The 22,648-nt window shown below is 54.9% G+C and overlaps 2 protein-coding genes and 1 non-coding gene across 3 annotated transcripts; 2 read left to right on the top strand and 1 right to left on the bottom strand.

The window, feature by feature from the left end:
• The first annotated feature begins 4,777 nt into the window (after positions 1-4,777).
• On the top strand, positions 4,778-6,365 carry CEBPE (CCAAT enhancer binding protein epsilon). Its single transcript, XM_026486400.3, has 2 exons — positions 4,778-5,287; positions 5,880-6,365. The coding sequence occupies exons 1-2, from the start codon at positions 4,778-4,780 to the stop codon at positions 6,213-6,215; spliced, it is 846 nt and encodes a 281-aa protein (XP_026342185.1). The 3' UTR covers positions 6,216-6,365.
• Positions 6,366-14,860: 8,495 nt separating this feature from the next.
• On the top strand, positions 14,861-19,576 carry CIROP (ciliated left-right organizer metallopeptidase). Its single transcript, XM_048225549.2, has 14 exons — positions 14,861-15,164; positions 15,283-15,376; positions 15,467-15,518; positions 15,791-15,934; positions 16,219-16,344; positions 16,552-16,636; positions 16,782-16,927; positions 17,003-17,174; positions 17,331-17,400; positions 17,482-17,578; positions 17,683-17,955; positions 18,174-18,403; positions 18,579-18,758; positions 19,269-19,576. Exons 1-14 carry the CDS (start codon positions 14,861-14,863, stop codon positions 19,474-19,476), a joined length of 2,181 nt encoding a protein of 726 aa, XP_048081506.1. The 3' UTR covers positions 19,477-19,576.
• Positions 19,577-19,636: 60 nt separating this feature from the next.
• Positions 19,637-22,639, bottom strand: LOC113246018 (uncharacterized). The gene is made up of 2 exons (XR_008957173.1): positions 22,335-22,639; positions 19,637-20,958 (listed from the first exon to the last, which is right to left on the bottom strand). It is a non-coding gene; the product is annotated as an uncharacterized LOC113246018 (transcript).
• Between the last annotated feature and the right edge of the window lie 9 nt (positions 22,640-22,648).

Here is a 22,648-nt window from a genome sequence, read left to right as displayed (position 1 = left end):
CTGGTCAGCAAAGGCTTCTGGCACTGGGACAGCTGGCACCAAATGGGAAAGGAAGGGATGGGCTGAGCCTGTGGAGAGATGCCAGGGCGACTTAGGAAAGCAGCCAGCCAGATCCAAGGGGCCTGACAGGAGGGACGAGGAGGTGAGGCGGGGTCCCCTCAGCTGCACCAAGCGGAGTGAGAGGACCGTGTCTCGTCAGAGGACTAGGAAGGCTTTTGAGTGAGGACAAAGGAGGAAGCAGTGCGGTTGGGACCTGTCCCCGGGTGATTTGGGTTAATTGCTGGAGGAAGTTGATGGGATTAGACCCAGTCCTTGCTTGGAGTGCCTCCTTTGCGGGCAGCCCTCCCAGCTGCCTGTCCTGGGGTGGCATTACTCCAGAGCCAGCATGTCTGACAGACATGGGCAGGGGAGACGGGGGGGGGGGGGTGGTGTTAAGACATTATCCTCCACCATCTGGGACACGCGAGGACACAGGCAGGCAAGATGCCTCCACTCCCAGTCCTGGCCGGGTCCCAACACTTCTCAACTGTGGCTGGCATTTTTCTAGACTGAGGCTGGAGGCGCGCCAGTCACAGGGCACAGATGCTTGGCTCTAAGTTCCAGGTCAGCAGCCACTGAACAGCTGTGTGTCCTTGGGCAAGTCACTTAACCTATTTAGCACTTTTGGAGAAAAGAAAAAAAAAAAAAAGAGGGTTGAACCTAATCTCAAAGGTTCCTCAATCTCTCAGCCCAAGGTTGTCCCCAGTGGAGGGCAAAACCGGGCAGAGGCCAGTCTTATGCAAGAGGCTGTTCTCCAGGTCTCAAATCCACCTTTTGAACCCCCTCTTCCCCAACACATAAACTTTTCCTTTCCATGGGCTGCCAGCGTGTTCTCCATGTTGCCCCATTCCAAGAAGTCCGGCCCTCCCCAAACCCCTCTCGCTCTGTGGAGACACTCGTTCCTATCCACCATCACCACCACCACCACCACGACCACGACCAGCCCCCTCCCCCCCTTAAGTGACACGTGCTGATCATTTTAACCTGGTCAATGGCCAAATGTGGGTCTCCTCCAGAGCAACAGGCATTTATGTTTAACCTGGGCCTTTCCCCTGTCTTAACCCTGTCAGTCACTTTAATGGTAGGAATTCAGATGCTCTGACCTTAGGGAATTTGGGGGGTCACCAAAATCATAGCTGCATAAGCATTCATTTGTTAGTCACACACACACCTTATAACCACTGTATCCAAGGAGTTCGCTATGTACTGTGAGAATAGCAAACTTATTCCTGAATTTTCCGAGTCAGCACAAATTCCAAATACTTTGTTCCATTGTCTCCATAAAAATACTCGTACTTGACAAGCCAACTTTCCTTTATTTTAATTCAAGCAGTATGGTCACCACAGCTGAAGAGGTCCAAAAAATGGATCTGACCCTACTCTCGAGCAAATAGTCTACGAGGGAAACAAGGCAAGAAGGCTCCTGGCGCATACGCACGGCTCACTGGCCACTCGGGTGGGCCTCGAGCTGTGGCAGGCAGGCGCAGAATCTGCCAGATCCCCAGAGCCTGCGCAGAGACTGGCACTTACGTGCCCCAAAATGCCTGTCAAACTGAGGCCTCAGATGAGGCTGCAGATAGTGTGTCTGCCTGGGACACCCAGACAAGCCACGGGAGGTGGTGGAAGGGCGGTGGGAAGGCAACATTTACTGAGACCAGTAGATCTCTATACACTCTCATTCGAGGTTTCATTAAGCAATCCAACGAAGTAGAAGTTACTACTGCCATTTTACAAGTAAGATTAAATAACTTGCCCGAAGTCACCAAACTGGGAAGTGACAGAGGCAGGATGTAAGCCCGGGTCTCTCTAACACTTCACCGCTGGGCCAGGCTTGGCTGACTCCCTGTTGGAAGGACCGGTGAAGGAGGTGACCTTTACACCGAGGCCTGTTCCAAAGGCACTGAGATAATACACCTGCGTTGTTCTGGTTTAATGCAAACAGTAGCAACTGGAGCAGCAAGGAGGAAAAGAGCGTGCTGACCAGGGAGGGCTCCTTTCCACTCCTGAGCAGCTCCACGGAACCCAAGAATCCCCCAGCTCTTGTCTGGCACTGCCCTCCCCACCCCTGCTCCTGTCCAGTCCCTCCTCTTCCCCTGCCCAGACATCCAGAATGACGCCTGCCCCCACCAAACCCCTCAGTTACTGGGAAACGTGATGTCAGTACTCCAGCAACGTCAGCCACGAGCCTGGGAGGTGAGGGACTGAGATCACTTATCTCCCCGCGGCCCCAGCCTTTCTCATTTCCTGCCGGCTCTATTTGCACACTTCCCTGCTTCCTCCGGCACCCCGTTCACTCCTACTGACTACTGACGCAGTCTTCCCCTCCCCCCACCCCGGTGGCTGACTGAGGGCAAACAGGGCTCTCTGAGTCACACAGCTCCCCCTTTCTCTATCCCTTCTTGCATGGGGGTTTCGAGAACTAGCCCACTGCCCCTTCCCCCAAGATCAATGCTGCATCCTTGCCTGACCTTGGGCCGTTCGGCCTTTCAGCCTGTTTCCCTCCTTCAGAAGGGGGAGATAAAATGCCCTCGGTCTTGCTTCCTTTTCTACTTCACTCACAGGAAACGGTCAGCATGGAAAAGTGACTGTTTCAATGACCAAAAAAGGCATAACGCCAGAAAATGCCGGGCCTTAACCATCACCACTACTTCAGAGTCAGAGAGGACTAGAATTTCTCCTCATTGAGACAAGGCCCTGGCCCCAGTCCTCTCAGCCTGCCCACTCTCCCAGTAACTGCACTGCAAGCCCCCACCCCGCCATGATTCCCCTTCCTTCTTCTGGAGGCCCAGCAGGGTCCTGCCCTTGCCAGGGCTGTGGAAGGCTGCCCCCTGCCGTCCATCGGTTGCCTGACCACAGCAGCCCCTCTAGTCCCGAACTCTGGGCCGATATTGCCGCCTGGTGGTCAACAGAAGCACTCCTGCCAAACTGGAGTAGTTCAGCTCTGGTACCTGTTTGACACAAGGTCCTTTGAAAGACAGATGAGATGGAAACCTTCCCGTCTGGTCCCTGAGATCTGTCTCCGTGATGCACACAGATCTCCCCAGGCGAAGTCCCTCAAATTGAACAGAAAGCTCCTGGGGTCAGGTGGGGTGGTGGGGAGCGAGGGAGGAAGGAAGACACTAACGAGAGGGGTAACTAGCGGGACGTGAAGGCGGCCCTGTCTGCATCTGCATACTTCATTTTAGCGTTCAGTGCCCCCCATATCCGCTCTGCATTTGCCCCCACTGTGGCCTGGCCCTGGGTTTATTATAATTAATTATTATTAATACCCTACTTATTAAACCTTCTGGCCTCTATGGGGTGCTCCCAGCATTTGCCCGTGATCAAAGAGGCAGAGACACATTTCTGTGTCCTTTCCTTTTCTGGACCTATAGTCCCTTCTATAGGTGAAACTCAAGGTAAAATCAGAGCCACAGTAGCTCCTCTACCAGGAGAGAGTGGGGAGTTCCCAGAGGAAAAAGAAAAGGGAAGGGAAAGGGGGCCCAGCATGAGACCCAAAGTGCCGAGCGCGGGCTTCTCCCGGAGACCCTGAAACAGTCCCAGGAAGAGGTGATGACAAAAGAGAAGGCTTCTCAAGCCTCACAAGAGGAAGTGGACCCGAGAGACACGCACCGAGGTCAGAGAACGGCCATGCAGAAGGAAAGACAGCAAACCGAGCTGCAGCGAGCGCCTGAGCCCTGCGGCCCCGAGGCACAGGAAACAGGGCAGAGCCCCAGGACCAGAGCAGGGGGCAGAGTGCCAGCCTGGGGCTCCGGCAGCGCAGGGCAGCTGGAAGAGACAGCACTGAAGCCGCCAGAGAAGAGCGGCTGGCGGCTCCTGGGGCAGCGGCCTGCCTGGGCCTGGGGCACGGGGCCCACGTCCTGAGCAGATGCCTCAGCCAAGCCTTGGCAGTCAGCAGCAGTGCCAGGCTGCTGGGGCCACCCACGGCTAGAGGCACCAGAGGGTTTGGGCTATTGCACAAAAACCTAGCAAACGGGCGTGCTCTGCACCACAGGACCCAGTGCAGGGCTTGGTCCCCGAACCTATCGCTATAACCCCCTCAAACAACGCCCCCTGGCCTGCACCCAAAAGAATGCCCTGGGGGTGGGGCTACAAAAGGAACCGGCTGCCCCTGGGGGTAGGTGGAGCCCAGCCTTGCGGGGGGACAGAGGGGGAGGCATTTCAAGGGAGGAGCTCTGATCGGGCTGGGGGTCGGCGCTGTAAGAGGGTTTTCTCGGTTCATTCTGACTTGGCACCTCATTCTGCACAGAACTTTTTGGAAGTCGGAGGGAGGAGGACACTCAGAGTGAGGTGCTGCCCTCAGCGAGGACTCTGGAATCCCTTGGACTCAAGAGGGAGGGGGGAGGCATTCCCAGAAGCATCAGCTCCCAGGCACCTCAGAACCCCGGCTTGGACCCTACCCAAAGAGTGCTCCCAACTGCTAAATAGACCAGGGGCCCCATTTCTCTGAGCTCTGCATCCCTCCCTCCGGGGTGCGCCCTGCCCCTCCCTGAGTCACCCCAGGGAGAGAGGGGGAAAAAAGGGAAGAGAAAAGAGGCATTGACTACAGAGGAAGGAAAAGGAAACAGCAGAGGGAGGAGAGAGGCCACGCAGGAGTGGGTGACAGAGGAGAGCGGAGAGGGCAGGTCTAGGGCAGATCTAGGGCAGGGGGAGATAGGGAGAGGGCAGGCAGAGCATCCCAGAGGGTGCCCCAAGAGCAGGGCGGCAGGGGCGGGGAGCCGAGGGGGGCGGGCCGGCCATGTCCCACGGGACCTACTACGAGTGTGAGCCCCGGGCTGGCCAGCAGCCACTCGAGTTCTCAGGGGGCCGAGCGGGGCCCGGGGAGCTGGGGGACATGTGTGAGCATGAGGCCTCCATCGACCTCTCGGCCTACATCGAGTCTGGGGAGGAACAGCTCCTCTCCGACCTCTTCGCTGTGAAGCCGGCACCCGAGGCCCGAGGCCTTAAGGGGCCTGGAACCCCTGCCTTCCCCCACTACCTGCCGCCTGACCCGCGGCCCTTCGCCTACCCCCCACATACCTTCGGCCCTGACAGGAAGGCCTTGGGGCCCGGCATCTACAGCAGCCCCGGGAGCTACGACCCCAGGGCTGTGGCCGTGAAGGAGGAGCCCCGGGGGCCGGAGGGCAGCCGAGGGGCCGGCCGCGGCGGCTACAATGCCCTGCAGTACCAAGTAGCACACTGCGGGCAGACGGCCATGCACCTGCCCCCGGCCCTGGCAGCGCCCAGCCAGCCCCTGCGCGTCCTCAAGGTAAGAGCAGGCCCACGCTCGCACCTGCCACCCAGGGGCTGGAGGGAGGCCTGTGCCGGTGGGGGACTCTGGCTCCTGCTTGCGCGAACGAGTCCGTGTTTGGTGTTGCTCTGTGAGACCCAACCACCCCCAAACCCTCTGTGCTCACCACCCCACCATGACCCCTCTTTGCTTCGCTGTCAGCTCATTGTCATCCTGAGCCCCACCATGGGGCTGGGATCCAGGGTGTCCTGCAGCCCTGTGGCCCGCTGACCTGCCCAGACCTCAGGGCCCAGCAGCCCCTTCCTCTTGTTTCTCTGCCGCCTGCTTCTAGAAAAGGAAATGCCTGCCGATCAGAGGACTAGAGACTCCAGAGAGATTGAAGGAAGGTGTCCTCAGACCGTGTGGGAATATGAAAGGCGGTTTGGGTCAGAGCAGGGGACTCTCGGCAAGTGGCAGGGCAACGGCTGCTTTTACTGGGAGGCCCGAGCTGGCTCTGGGTCCCGTATCTCTTTGCAGGCCAAGCGTGCCGGGGCTGCTGGGATTCCTGCCCGCCTCCACTCAGCCTCCTGGCCAGCCCTCACTTCTCGTCCCTCCGTGCCTTTCCTTCCAGGCCCCTGTGGCCGCCGCCGCACCCCCCTGCAGCCCCCTCCTCAAGGCGCCATCCCCAGCTGGCCCCTCGCACAAAGGCAAGAAGGCGGTGAACAAGGACAGCCTGGAGTACCGGCTGCGCCGGGAGCGGAACAACATCGCCGTGCGCAAGAGCCGTGACAAGGCCAAGAGGCGCATCCTGGAGACGCAGCAGAAGGTGCTGGAATACATGGCAGAGAACGAGCGCCTCCGCAGTCGTGTGGAGCAGCTGACCCAGGAGCTGGACACCCTGCGAAACCTCTTCCGCCAGATCCCCGAGGCCGCCAACCTCATCAAGGGTGTGGGGGGCTGCAGCTGAGCCCGGCTGGCAGACTGTGGCACCGGCCCCCCCCAGCCCACCTGACCTGGGGATCCCTACCCTGCTGGGGCTCTAGAGCCCCTCACAGGCCAAGCCTGAGACAGAGACCATGGACAAATGGCAGCGGGTGGCAAGGGAGGAGGGTGGACCCCAGCATAATGATTCGGTGGCTGAATAAAATTGCACTATGACTCAGTAATGGGCCTGCACACTGGGCCTGGGCGTGGGGGGGGCTGTGCATGTGTGACATGGGGGCTTCAAGGGCGGGAATGCGTGTGACTTGGTTTGCATACCTCTTGGCTTCATGCCCAAATGAATATCCAAGAACACAGATACACTCCCCCAACAACACACCACACAGCCAGGCTGTGTGTCTGTCACTCTGCTCCTCTCTCCCCCTGCCCCCACCCCAGCCCGCTCTATCCTTCTGGATGATGAAGGCACCCCATCCCCACAACCCCACAGGACCGGAAGCACCTCTGGAGACTTCCCTAACAGAGTTCTGTGGCTTGTGGGGAGATCCCAGTGCCACCCAGTCCCTTATGCCTAGGCCTGCTGACCCCAGCACCTTGAAATATAGGTCTGGGAGCTCCCGTCAGCTTCCAGATGGCTCTGCCATATTTAGGGTCCCCTAACTCTGAATCCTGGACTCGACCCCTTCTCTCAATTTCCACAACTTGAGGCCACCAGGCTGACATCCCCCCATGGCTCCCACCCACTCCCCATTGTCCCTCACTCCCTGGGACTGGGGTTCCCCATAGCACTAGAATCTGAGTGCTTGGGGGAGGACTCCGTTGGGAAAGGCCTCGAGACCTGTGTGAACAGGAGAAAGTTGATAATGAGGGGGAAAATCTGCCTCGGCCAGCGAAACCCCTCGTGCGAAGCGTTTTCTCTTTCATAGAACTCTAGCCCAAGGGCCTCCGTCTGAGTCTCCCTCCGGTTTTTACTAGCTGTGTGACCCAAACCAGTTACCTCGCTGTGTGCCTCAGTTTCCCTGTCTGCACTATGGGGGCTGTATTACTACCCACCTCACAGTGTTGTTATGTTCATAGACAAACATGGTCTGGCACATGGTAAAGTGAATAGTCATTATTATTCCATCTGGCTAGAACTGAAAGGAACTCAAGATCTCATCTAAACTTCTCACTTTGTAGGTGAGGAAACTGAGGCCTCAGGGGGGAATGGGGCTTAGCCAGAGTTACACTTGTTCCTTAGAGGCAGAACCAAAAATAGCTCCAAAAAAAATCACGGATCTCAAGAGGTGCTGGAAGAGACCTCAAGAGATCGTCTGGTGGGCTTTGGCCTCAGACGAGCAAGATAGCGTGAGCCACATCTTACAGATAAAGCAGCTGAGGGCCCAAGGGGATAAGAGACATTGTCCTGAAGCTCTCTCCGTCCCTTTGCTGTGTCAGCACATGGCACCTGTCTCTAGGCCATGAACACGCTCCCCACAGAGGCACACAGCACAGGGTGGGCCTGCCGGCCCCATTCAGTAAGCAAGCAGGGATTGTGGGCGGACTCAGAAACAGGAGACAGCACGGGCGCAGTCTCTCCTAAACCACCAATGATCTGCAGGCCCCTGCTGAGAAAGCCCGAGTTAGGTATCAAGGAATAACCTTCTGAGAGGGGGAGAGACGGGATTCTCCCAGTATCCTCTCTCTCCCACCCTTCCCCCCATTTCCACATCCCCAGCAGCAGAGACTTCCTGCATCTTGGGCATCCGTGTGCACCACGCCTGCCTCACCCAGCACTCGGTCCCTCCCTGCCTTTGCCTCTGTGTCCCTCAGGCACCCTCTCCTACACCTGTCCCTGGATCCTACTGTCCCAGACCTGGTCGGGGCCGGTAGATCTGAACCTCTAGATGGATAATTCCCTGACCCATAGGGCCTCCTGCATTCATAAGGGGGAGGTGCCAGTCTCCATGGATGCCCGGGAGAATCCCACACCGACCTTCTAGCCCAGGGGGATGGGGTTGCATAAGGGGGGTTTGTACAGAACAGGGTAAATGACTCAACCTCCGGATTTCCTCCTCTCGGCTCAAGACCACTGCCCCTTGACTTATTTTCAAGGTTCTGGGTGATGGGACCTAGGCTGGTTCTGCGTCAACACTGAGCTGCTTTCCCATCACTCGGAACTGGGTCTCCTCCCAGCCCCCTATAATCCTGCAGCTCCTTGGGGTGGGGGGCCTGGAACCAGGGCCGGAGAAGTGTCACTGCCCCACCGTGAGAAAAGAGCATGCCTAGTCCCTGCATGACCACGAGCATGTCCCCAAATCTCTGGCAGATCACGTCCCAGGGAGGAGACAGGTAGCCAGAAGTCACACTTTCTGAATGCGGCTTTTAACCTTACCTCAACTGGTGTGGGCCAAAGTAACGTATCCAACGACTATTTGTAGAGCATCTTGCCTGTGTCGGGCCCTTGCCAGGTGTCAAGAACACCATGGTGACCAAGAAAGACCCAGCTCTTAGCTGAATGGGCGGGAAGAAAAAAGCAACAAGCAAGTGCACTGGGCGTCTTCCTTTGCCCTTTAGATCCCCTTGACCCCTGACGGGCTGTTGCACGGAGGGTAAAGTCGAGTGCTTATCCCCCAACTCTCCCCTGTAGGGGGATGGGCACCCTCCACTGCCCTCTCTCAGAGGATCCCGCCCTTATGGCCCCCGGGGGCTGTAATGGAGCCCGCGGCAGCTAGCTGGCTCCTTCGTCATTCCTCGCAGCTTTCCCTCAGTCCCGTTCCTTCACGCCTCTACAAACACCTTCAGTAAATTCATTAATTACTCCATTCAGGGAAACCAAATAAACGAGCAGGAAGGGAGGTTACGTTAGCTGGGGTGGTCAAGGAAGGCTTCTCTGAGGAGGTGACATTGAAGTTGAAACCTAACAAATTTCAAGGACGAGGCAGGTGTGCCAAGTTGGGGGGGAGGCCTAAGAGGTCTGATGATCAAGAAAAAGAAAGAAAGCCAAGTGAGGCTGGCTGAATAGGAAGGATAGATGAGAAAATGCCTTCCTCCATCTAGAACGGAATTGCCAAGAACTTTTTTTCCATTCCCTCTGCTGGAGAGCTCAGTCCCTAAGAAACCGATATGGGACAGAGCAAGCTTCCAGCACCCAAGCCCCTTCTCCCGCTCACCCCCACCCCCACAGGAGAGTTGCTGCAGGGAAAGAAGAGGCAGAAGGAGCCCCAAGGCGCTAGTCCTCAGGACACGGTGACTTTAAGACACCAGCAAATCAAGGTCCAAAGAGCACACACGTGCATCCCCGTTGCTTTAGACTCCACTCGTGAGCTGAGCGGGATGAGAGTGCTGAGCTTTAAAGTCAGGATCTCAGGCCTTGGGGAAGCGGCCACGGAGAAGGAAGGCTGTTTGGTGATACCGGGAAGAGAGAGGAAGCTGCCCAAGGTGAGCCAGCCAAGGTCAGTCCTGCAGTGGCTGCTTGTGAAAGCTGCTCCCCTGCTCGGTGCACACCTCCCCACCCCACCCCCCACGGATTGCCACACGCCTGGGCCCCCAGGGCCCCCATCCCAGTGTTGCAAGATCCCGGTTGGGGTTGTGGGGGTGGAAAGGGGCCTCTTCACCTCCACCCCTACCCTGTGCCAGCCAGGGAGGGGGCTACGGGATGCAGGGGGCTGTATAGGAGATGCTGAAGCAGCAAGAGCCAGGGCCGGCTGAGGGCCTGTGTGCCTCCTCTCCCACAGGCCGGTCACTTCCTGTCACCCTCGCTGGCCCCCAGCAAGCACACCTCTCCTTTCAGCCTGTGCTGCTCCCGAGTGGGAATGGTCCAGCTTGGACGGGACTCCTGACTGGCCTCTGTCAGTGCAACTATAAGCAGACCTGGTCCCCGAAAATCGTCACCGGCACAGGAGACATTCCCTGAGGCGACCTACTGCAGACGTGGTGGGTATTCTCCGAGGAAAATAGCTGCCACTGGCTGTCATTTCCGACTTCCCAGTCCTAGGACTTGGGAAAAGGCAGGCTTCCTAACAGGGAGAGCCCCACCTGCAGAGCTGTGGCCTCCCCTTTGGGTTTAGAAACAGATATCGGAGGTAGGTAGACGTAAGCCGCACACCGAATGGATCCCCCACGCCCCACAAGCCAGACTTCGCTCCGAGGCCCCAAACTGCCCAACCCTCCGTGGCCCCCCACACCTAGCACTGCTGCCCCCGGCCGGGCCATCCCACCCTGCTGCAATCGGGACGGTTTGCAAAACGCCTGCTCGCTCCCGCTCTGTCACCATCTGAGGTTAGGGCTGCGCTCGGGAGATAAGCCCAGGCCCCACCCGCCGTCCAGAGTGAGCCGGCTGGCCTGCTGCAATCGGGACGGTTTGCAAAACCCCTGCTCGCTCCCGCTCTGTCACCATCTGAGGTTAGGGCTGCGCCCCAAGATAAAGGCTAGCCCCGCCCACGGGCTGGGCCTCCAAACCTCTCAAGCAGCATGGCCAAGAGACAGAGCTCCTGGGAAGCCACTCAGGGTCTGGCAGCCTCACTCAGGCCCTGCGCAGACATGCCTCTCGGCCTGGTCCTCCCCTCCCCGCTTTTCCCCTCCATCCCTAACCTCACCTCTGCACGCCTATCCTCATTACCACCCTCTCCCCACACTGGCCATCTGCTCTCCTCACCTTGGACCTTCCACCCCCACCTTTCCTCCCCACTCACATCCCTCCTGTCTCCTCACCACGCCCATTCATGTATGCTTTTGCTCAAAAAGTACTTCTAACACCTACTCCAGGCTGGACACTTTGCTTGTTATAGAAGCTACAGAATATACGGGGAGAGCAGTCGCTGCCCTCGTGGGGCTCACAGATTCATGAGGGGGGCAGACACATAACACCACAAATAAATTGACCATTCTAAGTGGGCAGTGCTATGTGGCAAAAGTAAAGGGTGACTGGGACGGATGTTAACAAGGGTGCCTGACGTAAAGGTGAAAGTCGGGCAAGGCTTCTTTGAGGAAGTAACGTGCAGTCATCTGCAAGGTGAGGAGTCAGACGGGCAAAGAGCAGGGGTTCCCTGCAGACAGAGAAATGTATGCTAAGGCCCCAGACAGGCCCCTCCTGGTCACTGACAGGCTGGGGGAGAGACCGAGTCAGAGAGGGGCTGAGGCCACATCTCCCTCTGCTGGAATCCACCTCCCAAAGGACGAGGACATTTCCTGTCCTCTAAGGAGAAAGAAGGGACAGCAGCAGCCACAGATACAGGCACAGGGCAGAGGTAGCAGGCGGCGCCTGCGTCCGTTTTGTCCCATGACTGTGTTCTGTCCCGTGACTGTCTTCACCGGACCGAGGAGCTCAGTGCCAGTGACTGAGCGCGAGGCTCTGAGGAGCAGGCTCTAAGGTGCAAGACCCCAGGTGCAGAGAGGGAGGAGGACTGAGATTGCTGACTTAAGAGCGCCCCGCTGAGGTCAATGATGACCACGGAGTGACCACAGGCTGTCCTCTGGGGTGATTGCCCTCGGCGGTCCTTAGCTGCCGGGGCCAGTGTGGAGAAGACAAACATTGGGAGGCAGGATGCACGGGACAGACAGCGAGGGGGAGTGGGGGGCGCTTTCGAAGGAGGGATTTGGTGAAGAGCCTGGAACCCAAGGTGGAAGATGAAAAGACAGGGAGGGCCGGCGGTTCTTCCAGGAGCCCCTAGAACAGCTGCAGTGAACCCACTTGGGCAAACAGACCGTGAGGACAGGAGATCATATCAGAGAGTGTGATGTTTGATTCAGTTATTTCATAGGTGCTGCAGTTTCTGGTGATGATAAGGCTCCTGGAAGTGGCTTGCTGAGGTCGAACGGAGAAGGTTCGAGATGGCTGAGCGAAGGCACTGAGAGGCTGTGCTGGATGGAGCAGCCACACGGACGATGACATCACCAAGAGGGCTCTGCTCATCCCCATCCTCTCCCACACCCTGTCCTCGTCCTAGCTGGCCTCCACCTCTTCCCCTTCCTCCTCAGCACCCTCCCTCCCACTCCCTAATGTCCTCCCTCTGCACCCTCTTCTCACCTTGTCCCCTCCTGTCCTCTTCACCTTCTGCGCTGCGGTCTGCCCCGCCCTCTGCCACGCCTCATCACCTCATCGTCTCCTAATCCTTCTTCCCTTCTGTCTCCACCTGTTCTCCCCGCCCCCCTCTTTCTACTCTCCACGCTGTGCACCTGAGAACACGATAGCACGGTGGCTTAAACCCCACATTCACCACCGACCCACGCTGCCTAATTTTGCTGTTCCTCGGTTGTAAAATTGGGGTAATTATAATCATACCTACCCTGGAAGGTGGCCAAAAAGAATACATGATTCTAAAGCACTCGCAAGACATCTGGGCACAAAGGGAATGCTCAAATAACTGTTATTCTCACCCTCTCTCCTTACCTCCTCTCTTTTTCTCCAAGCCACCTTCCCACCTCCATTATCCCTCTGTGCCTACTTAACACCTCTTCAAAGAGGCACAGGCGAACCAGACTCAGCCCCTGCCCACAGTCTAGCAGGGGAACAAGCACAGAAATAAATGTCTGGAGAATATAATAAGCGCTACTTGAAAGATGTGGAAGAATGGCTATTGGAGGACAGAGGCGATGCAAACCACCTCTGCCCCGGGGGAGTAAAGAAAAAAATCTCAGCAGGCAGAGACCCTCTCAGCTGGCTCTGGAAAGACGAGGAAGAATTGGCCAGGCAAAAGCAGGAAAGAGGTATTCCAGCAGAAGAAACACGAGGTGTTTCTCGAGCTCTTTCTGCTGGAAGGTACGAAGTTCTGCACCCATGTGTGAAGTTCGGAAGAAGCCCTGCCGGGCGCACCCTCCTCGACGCGGCCACAAGGGGGCAGCAAAGCATTAGGAGTGACAGCTGAGCGGGGCCGGGGAAAACCTGAGGAGAGCCACACAGACCTCGACCCCCTTGGGCCAATCGTGACCAAGCGGGTTTTCCCCAGATCTGGCTGCCCAGCCAGGGAAAAGAGGGCGTCTGACACGTGGAGAAAAAGGTTTGTCTTAGGAAAAGAACAAGAGTCCCCTAAAGAATTGTACGCACGTCAAGAACAGAGCCGTTCTCCACTGAGTTGAAAGTGTCTATAGAATATAACTGCTGATGTGACTTGGTATTGACCAGGAGCCAGGTGCTGTTCTCAGCACTTTACAAATCTTTTTTCTTTTTTTTAAGTAGGCTCCATGCCCAGCGTGGAGCCCAATGTGGGGCTTGAACTCACAACCCTGACACTTAACCGACTGAGCCACCCAGGTGCCCCTTAAAAAGTCTTTACTTTCTCCTCCAAGCAATCTTGCCAGGGAAGTACAGTCGTCCCCCTTTTGCAGATGGGAACCTGGAGGCATTGGGCTAGAGTCACCAAGTGGAAAGCGGCAGAGTTGGTTTGGCTCCAGCGTTTGGCTGCCTCCCTTGTAACTGGTCGTTCCAGCTACAGGTCTGGTACGTCAAAGTATAAAATCGGCCTCCCTGGGAAGTCAGCAGGCCTTCTGTAAACTCTTGTCCTGTCTGTAACTAATTAGCTGGGTTGCTTTATGGCATTTCACCTCTGACCCGTTTCTTCAAAAGTCAAGCAATGGGGTCAGGTTCTGTTCCTTGGGATGACTGGGCCCTCGGGACCACGCCACGCTGCGGCTACCGGGAGGCGGGCTGACCTTGGAGGAGAGCAGGACCGGAAGGGAGAGCCGCTAAGCCCACGATTACTGCAGGAGAGGGGGAGGAGAGGCGCCTCCTGTGAAGTAGGGTTCCCTCCCGTCCCCCCCAGCAAGTGTGGAATTTGGGCAGAAGGTGTCAAGTAAGAAAGGCTTCCCAGTGTAATTATAGGGAAGGTAGGAATTGGCCAGGCAGGCAGGGAAGGAGGGGTATCCAGGCAGGGGAAACAGGATGTGAAAGCACAGTGTGAGCAGAGAAAACAGGGAGTTCCAAGAGCTGGGTGAGAACGTCCTTGAGCATATCCTATTAATGTCCATTTTAAGAGGTGACTTTCCCTTCCAGCATGCCCACATGTGGCTCTGCGAAGCCCCAGGGAGCCAACACGACAGCCTCTCCTAGGAGGTGTCGGTCAGCCAACGTGTATTTGCTGCGCGCCTACTAAGTGCCCTACGCGGATGCAGAAGGTGCCTGCAAGACTAGCCGTTTAGTTAGAGCCCACTCAGTTCTGAGAGCGGGGCCAGGGCCGTGCAGAAGCCTCATTTGCCCATCTCCAGTGAGATAAGTAGGCATCTATGAAGCACAGAGCGTCCCCACGCACACCATTATGTTAACACCGATTTTTTAGTTCTGGGAAGGTTCCAAGGCTGTCTGCTCAGAAAGGGGAATTAGAATGACAGATTCCTAAATAAGGCAGGCTCCTCTCTGGAAAGATCAGTTGAGGCCTTAGTAGTAACTCTGCCTCCCCCAACCCCCGCCACGCCACACACACACACACACACACACACACACACACTCACTCACTCACACAGCTCCCCACCTCTGGCACCCCCAGGAGGCGGCAGCTTTGGCCCTTGTGGTTCACATCCAACCTCCTGGCGGGAACTGTAGATTTAGTCAACAACTTTCAAATCTTGAAAAAATAAGCAAGAGGGGTAGAGAGGGTATGGAGAGAGATAGAGAGAGGGAAGCCAGAAGTAAGGGAGGCAGGGAAGAGGGGAGCAGAAGACAGGATCCAGGGCAGGTCAGGGAGAAACACTTGCAAGATGTTGCTGTTGCTGCTGCTGCTGGGGACTGCCGCGAGCAGGTGCCTGCATGACGAGACGCAGAAGTCTGTGACCCTTCTCAGGCCCCATCTCTCCCAGCCTGCCCCAAACCTCCGCTCTTCCACCCTTACCCTGCCTGGCTCCCGTGATCCTCAACCCCTGCGAATCCGAACCTGCTGTATCAAAGACCCTGTATCAGATGGAGCTTGGGATCCTGAGGGAGCCGGAATGAGAGGGGGACCCCGAGCTCTGGCCCTGGCCGCAGCTAGGCAGGCTGCTCAGCAACTCCAGGGAATCCTTGCAGGTGAGTAGGGAACAGAAGGAGGCAGGGAGGGCTGAGGAGTAGAGGGCTAGGGAGGACGACAACAAGAGAAAAGGAACTCTGAGATGTTGAGGTGAAACTGACCACTCATCTTTCTAAGTCCCTCCAGTGCAAGGCCCCCTGCTTCTGAGTCGAGACCCTGCACAGTACTGCCATGCTGTCTGGGGGGACCCAGACACCCCAAACTACCACAGGTGACTTCATGTCATTGAGAATGTATATACGACCTCTTCAGGGTACCCAGAAATGTCTCCAGCCCACCTACAGATGTTCACTCTTGGCAGGTGCAGCCTCCTGAACCCAGGGTACAAAGGAGAGAGTTGCCTGGGGGCAAAGGTAAGACCAGTTTCTGATTTGGGAACCTGACATCTCTAGCCTGCCTAGACTTCTCCAAGACCATTAGCACCAAAATTGCTTAATGTGCTTCCTAGCAAATGTAGGTTCCTGAGCCCCTTCTCCCCCTGGCAATTTATTAAATTAGAGACCTGGGGTGGGGGAGGTGGCAGGAGCCCCTATGCTGATAAAGACTGTCCCCTCCTCACTCCCAGTACCCAGTTTCCTACTGTCCTCACCTGCTAAGCTAGATGCTACACTTCACTCCCGGCCAGATCCCTGATGCCCATCTCCGTGGCTACGCACTGTGGCCAGAACAGGGTCCCCCACAACTGGTCCAGCCAGATGGCCCCGGGGTCCAGGACACTGATTTTCTCCTGTACGTGTGGGTGGCCCACACTTCCAAGTGCCATGGAGAGGTGAGACCCAAATCAAATCCTTTGCCCTGTCCTGCCTCTCTTCAGTTTAAATATCACGGGAAGGAGGAGGGAGCACAAAGGCAGTTTTTATTAAATTATGCTTATTCGAGGTCACTTGGTCATGTTGAAGAAGTTTGGGTGTTGGGTGGGAGCTAAGCCTCTTCAAACCATCCCTTCGTACTATCCCTGCTGAGTTCCCTGGGAGTCCGTTGTTCAGGAAGGTTTCTTTTGTGTTCCCCCACTTCCCTGCTTCCCACCCCTACCTTGTCCTGGCCCCTCCACAGCCCTCTGTCATAGCCTATGCTGCCTGCTGCCAGCTGGACTCGGAAGACAGACCCCTTGCCGGTACCATCGTCTACTGTGCCCAGCATCTCACCAGCCGCAGCCTCAGCCATAGTGACATCGTCATGGTGACTGCTGCATGATGAGTAGGAAGGCGCGGACCGGTTGGGGAGGGGGGCAGGTCCCTCGGCTTCCCGTGAAGCAGAAGAATCCACTCAGGATGGAGGAGAGGGTGCCCCAACTCTAGGAACAGCTGATCAGGCAGAGGGGCTATTGGGTGGCAGGTCAATCTGCTCCGTCCCTGTCCGCCTCACCCTGCAGTCCTTTGTCCTTAGGTCACACTCCATGAATTGCTCCATGCTCTGGGTTTCTCCGGACAGCTCTTCAAGAAGTGGCGGGATTGCCCCTCAGGACCCAGCGGTAAGTGGGAGGACTGAGGGCAAGCTTTCTCGTGATGTCAACGAGAGGGGATCACTGCCACCCCACCGACTCCTTCCTTCCAGCGCTGCTCCCCCCTTCCTAGGGTTCCTCTCCTCATATTGCCTTCTTCCCTTTCTGTGCTCAGTTGGAGAGAACTGTTCTACAAGGCAACAAGTGACAAGGCGAGATAAGTGGGGACAGCTGCTTCTCACCACCCCAACTGTTAGCCACAGCCTGGCCAAACACTTGGGAGTGCCAGGGGCTTCACCGGGTGTTCCCTTGGAAGAGGAGGTGGGAAAGGGAACCCCTGGAGCTGCTGGAAGGAAGAGGGAGTGGTTGGGTGGCAACCAGCTGCCTCCTCCCTAGGGCCCTTTGTCTTCACACTGGGAGGCCCGACTGCTCCAGGGCTCTATAATGACTGCTACCTTCGATGGTGCCCGGCGCACTCGACTCGATCCCATCACTCTCGCTGCCCTCGAAGATTCGGGATGGTACCGGGTCAATCACAGCGCTGCGGAGGAGCTGCTGTGGGGCCAGGGTGAGAACCAGGGAGAATGGCAGCAGGGGCAGCGAGAGGTTGGGAGGGATTTTCTGCCGCTGAGGTGTCACCGAAGCCGTGAGCACAGCTGGCCCTGAGGGATGCTGGGGCCTTCATTTGTTCGGAGCGCTCTTTCTCTTCCTGTCTCTCCAGCAGGATCCGGCCTGGAATTTGGTCTGCCCACGACCTGTGGGGCGGGCTCCTCAGACTTCTTCTGCACTGGCAGGTACGTGATGTGTGCTGCTTGGGCGAGGGGCTGTACGGCTGTCGGGGACCCTGGTGGTCAGCGGCCATCCCTTTCACACAGCGGACTGGGCTGCCACTACCTGCATCTGGACAAGGGAAGCTGCTCCTCAGACCCCCTGCTGGAAGGCTGCCGCATGTACAAGCCCTTGGCCAATGGGGTGAGATGACTGGAGAACAGAATGAACCGAGCGCGCCGCCCGGAGCGCAGTCCACTTCTAAGGCACCTGGCAAACACTTCTCTGCCTCCTGCCCCGCCTTTCAGAGTGAATGCTGGAAGAAGGAAAACGGGCTCCCCCCTGGGGCAGAGAACCCCCACGGGGAAATTTACCATTCCCAGAGTCGTTGCTTCCTTGCCAACCTCACTTCACAACCGCTCCGTGAGGACGAGACCAGGCACCCCTCTGAGATCCCGCACCCGAAGGAAGCAGAGCTCAGCGGCCGCTGCTACTTACGTCAATGCACAGAGAGGGGAGCATACAAGGTGCGGGCAGAGGGAGCACCCTGGGCCCCGTGCCTTCCTGGAAAGGCTATTCAGGTGGGTGTCGTAAGTGAAAAGCCATATAGCACACTGGCAAAAGGAAGTTTTAAAGTGCGCATACGGTAGTACTATCCGACCTACTTCGATGTTCTTCATTTTTTACTAAGTACCCACTGAGTCCATGACCCTGATCTAGATTGTACTTTTTCCTTGGAAGGACGGCTTGAGCAAGCAATTGAGGTGCTAACTACACCCTGCTATGTATTTCCTGGCAGATACCTGGGTACTCCGGCCTTCTCTTGTGTCCCCGGGGCCGGCTGTGTCAAACCAACGAAGGTACCAGTGCCGTTCCTTCCCCACCTGTGAGGCTTCCGCCCCAAGACCTGTTATCCCAGTTGTCTTTACAATTAGCTGGGCCCCCAGGCCACTCGGTGGCGAAGGAAGAGCTGGACGGGCTGACCGAAGCAGTACTCCAGGCTCTTGTGAGCAGAGGCAGCACCGGCAGGTAAAGGGAGCGTTCAGGCTGAGGATGTATACAGTGGGCCAGGGGAAATGCTTACGTGGGTTCCTTCACAACTCTCCTCTGAAGACTTTGTCCCGCTCCTAAGCCTGTATCTGCTTCAGGAGATATACTCTTCCAGGGACTCTGCCTCCCTCAAGAGATCCAAATATCCCTCTAGGTGCTATTTCCACAACCCCTCCATTACCACTAGTCTGGTGTTCACTGTGTACATGGGCAAGCCCCCTGCCTGCCAAGGGCCTTCGGTTGGTATGCTGCACAGGGCCCTGACCCTGACTCTCCAGAAGAAGCCCCTAGAAGTACATTATGGAGGAGCCATCTTTACCACAGGACACATCAGGTAAGATAATATCCCAAGTCATCTTTCAAATTCCTGGAGTCCAGATGTTTGAAATTGCATTCAACACTCACTCGTATGTAGGTCCTACACAGGATTATTTGTTTCAGAAAACAACTAACGTGATCACCTCAGATCTGTCACTATGGGACACCTTTCCCTCCACAATAATGGGAGTTCTCCATCTCTAGGACATATGGATCCTAGTCCTCTTCCTTCCTTAAGTACTAACAGGGCACTGTGTCCAGTTACCCAAACACCATAGTCTAACGCTTCCCTTAAACCATTTCCCTCACTGCCAAGTTAGGTCTCCTTCCAATAACTTAAGTTGCTGGGAGACTTGGGTCTTGGTCTTTTTCCTACTTTCAGGTTCTATATTCCTGATTTCCTGTGTAGCTTATTGACTGGATGAAGCAGGGTTTCATGAGCTCTGTGTATTAGGATAAAGGTGAAGCCCTTCACCTACTAAGCCTAGGCATTATTCCAAGCCAAGTGTTACCTCTGTGTTCCTAGGTTGCTGGTTACCTTGGCCCATAATCCCTCTGTGACCCATCTAGCACTGTCCACGGGACTCTGCCTAACACTGCTTATCGTGGTGGGTGCACTGGGAACCGTGGCCTATCAAAAACGAGCTACTCTTCGGGTGGCACCATCTGCCCCTCACCATTCACCAGAGCTGCAAGACACAAGGGGCCCAGCTGGAGGAATAAGGGAGGTGTGATGTTACCCAGAGCATGACAGGGTAGATAGGGCAGATTATTTCTTGGAAGACAACTGGATGGCAAGTCTACACTTCAGTTCTACTTTTCTCAGAATGCCTCTTTCTCTAGGAATCACCTCAGTACTAGCCTTGTAATGAAAAAAAGCAAGAGACACGGTTCTGAAGATTCATTCTTTATTTTGATACAAAAAATAAACCCTTCAAACTATAAAGTGTCACTTGATTTCATATCACAAGCAAACTTATAGGAATCTGTTACCAGCTCCAAGAATATCACATATACTCTAGGAAGTCATTGCTATTTGCATTCAAACATACATCAGTGTGAAAGGAGTAATTAATCATCTCCCTCTCCTGATTTTTCCATAATTTTACAAAATCATCACTAGGAAAGCTAATAGTAAGAAGGTCACACGATTATGCCACAATCTGGTAAGGGCAGTGAAACCAGCCATGTGAATCCAATTAAACTATAAAAACATGACCTTTTATTGTCCTTCTCTCCTGTTTCTGGAACAGGAAGGCTCTACTTTATAGCCCCGTGGGCCAGCAAAATGCTTGAGTTATAATGTGTAGGTTTCTTCTGGTTATACTTGCAAAAGAAGCCACGGAATTCTTGAGGGTCTGACATGTAGAAAGGAGCAAGCTAGGAGGCAAACTGCTGATCTGGATTTACTTAGATGGGAAACATTTATGCGAGCAATCCAGTTGATAGGCTGTTAACGTTGAAATAACCAAGCCTTGGGGTGCCTGGGTGGCTCAGTCGGGTAAGCATCCAACTCTTGATTTCGGCTCAGGTCATGATCTCAGGGTTGTGAGACTGAGCCCCATGTCAGGGTCGGTGCTGGGCATGAAGCCTGCTTAAGATTCTCTCTCTCCCTCTCCCTCTGCCCCTCCCCACTCCCAAAGAAATAATCAAGCCTGTACTGGTCAACAAGTTTGGTTAGCTGACCAGGATACCATCCCTAAACCTTTAAGTGACATATTTGAAGTTCTCAGAGTAAAGTTGCGGCTCCGTCAGCTGTGATTATCTTCTTTGATTTTAATGCCCATCAGTCTTTACCAGCCGTAGCAGCCACTGCCTGGTAAAACTTTGCCACGAAGTCTGGCTCACTGACCTCCAGCTGCCTGACAAATTCATTGCGCTCCTGCTCAGCCCAACCTCGAAACCACTGATCCCAAAGACGTAGCTGGCACTCAAAGATACAAGGTGGTCGGTTTGCTCCAGACACACTAAGCTGCTCCAGCCCTTCCAGCAGTGGCTGTAACTTTCCTGGCACTGCCTTAGCTACCAGGTCCTGTAGGAAACGTTCACGCTGTGGACCTGACCAACTGGCAAACCAGTGAAGAATACACTTCATCTCCTGGGAAGTGATGTAAGACATTGGGGGAGGGGAAGAGTTAGTAATACTGTCCGGTACTGAGGGTAAGGGAGAAGAGAAGGATAGTGGCATCGAAGAGGAAGATGATTCCAGTGGCATCCTGAAATATAAAAGCACTGTTATATACTCTCTAGATAGAGTAACCAAAATACAACTTCCCAACAAGGAATCTTATCACAATCAGCATCTACAGATAAAACTACTTTTCAACAATTCAGTTTACAGAGTACTTCATATAGGTTATTATCCAATTGCCTCAGAGAAGTCACTCAAGAATAACTTCATTTCATACTTGCCAACCTTCCTGTTTCAAACCTATCACCCTCTCCAACCACTACTTCTCCCCATTATTCTTATAAAAAACCTAAAAATAACCAACATATTTCTTGCTTATTCTCTCCGGTCTACTATGTTTCAGGGTGAGTAAAGAAAAAATGAGCAATGTTGGTGCATCTCATCTTGCTTAAAATGAAAAAAGGTACACATTTTTTAATCCAGTACATGCAGCTGGTCTGGGCCTATATGTTAATCATTCCAGACCTATCAACAGAGAGAAAGGAAAAAAAAAGAAAAAAGAAAAAATCATACATGATGAAAGAGCCTTCTTTGTAATGTGCATACAGCCTCTGAAATATGCCCAGAACTTCGTAACATTCATTACTTCCTTATATTTCCATTAAGGCACCAGGAAAAACTGAAGAGCAGAGTAAGTGAGGGTGCCTGACCCAAAATAAGATAACACAGTAAGAGAAAATAGGGAGAAGCCACGTTTATTCAAGACTGAAAAAAGTCTAGTCGGTTTGGTGGCTTAGGAGTGTAACAAGTGTTATATTGCTGTAGATGTCTGACAATAGATGTCTCTGCACATTTTCCTTAAGGTTTAATGTAAAATACCTATTGATGCCCTGCCATTGATTTGCATTAGTAATGCAAATAGGTTAGTCGACCTGAATAGGTTTCGCGAGTTCCAGTTTCAATCTCAAACAATGAAAACCTTAAACTACTTATCAATGACCTATTTTCTGTTTGCGTTTCTTCTGCTGCAAGCTAGGAGTATTTGTAGTAACAAAGAAAGGAACCCCTAAGCAATCAACATCAGTTCAGAACCCAAACAGTCCAAGGAAATTGCCTTTTTCACAGCAATTCCTAAGGAACTTTATTCTCGTACTCGGGTAAGGAAAAACTTTCGCCGAGTCGTGCGACATGGCCTCCAGAGCAAACTCAAGTTCAACGATTATGAATTAGTTCACGGTCTGGGCCCAAAGACACGGTGCTGCCACTTGCCTACTTTGGAGGCCAGGGAGTCCGGCATTCCAAGGACCCAGAGAGCAACGTAGTCTTAGATGGGAGTGGCGGGGATTCAGAGATTGGGAGGCGGCAGCTGTATCGGTAGCAGAGCGGGAAGCGTGCCCTACTACCGTCACCCGCAAACACCGAGTCTGACCCGGCCCAGAGAGGGATTTCTGCCCCGCTTACCTCCCCTTTCCTCTCACAGGGCACCCGAAGACCGTCACAAAAGTGCTTAAACTCCAACTGTCGCCGCCGCTTCCATGTTTCCTGAAAACCCTAAGCGGGGCCAGCCCGGCAGCCCACGCACTTCCGGTCGCGGACCAGCCCCAAACACCCAAGCGCCTCAGCGCCTCAGCCTTAGGTTCGGAGATAGCCGAGTAACTCCGATTTTGGTTATGCCAGAGTCGAGGGCTTCCGAGCACATTCGATTCAAAGCCTCGGTAAGACGAAAATAACCGAGCTCTGAAAGCAGAGCGAGGGAGGGGGAAGTGGCTGGGAGG

Source organism: Ursus arctos, unplaced genomic scaffold, assembly GCF_023065955.2.
Source record: "Ursus arctos isolate Adak ecotype North America unplaced genomic scaffold, UrsArc2.0 scaffold_37, whole genome shotgun sequence".
NCBI classification, from domain to species: Eukaryota; Metazoa; Chordata; class Mammalia; order Carnivora; family Ursidae; genus Ursus; species Ursus arctos.
This window is presented reverse-complemented; position numbering and strand designations above follow the sequence as displayed.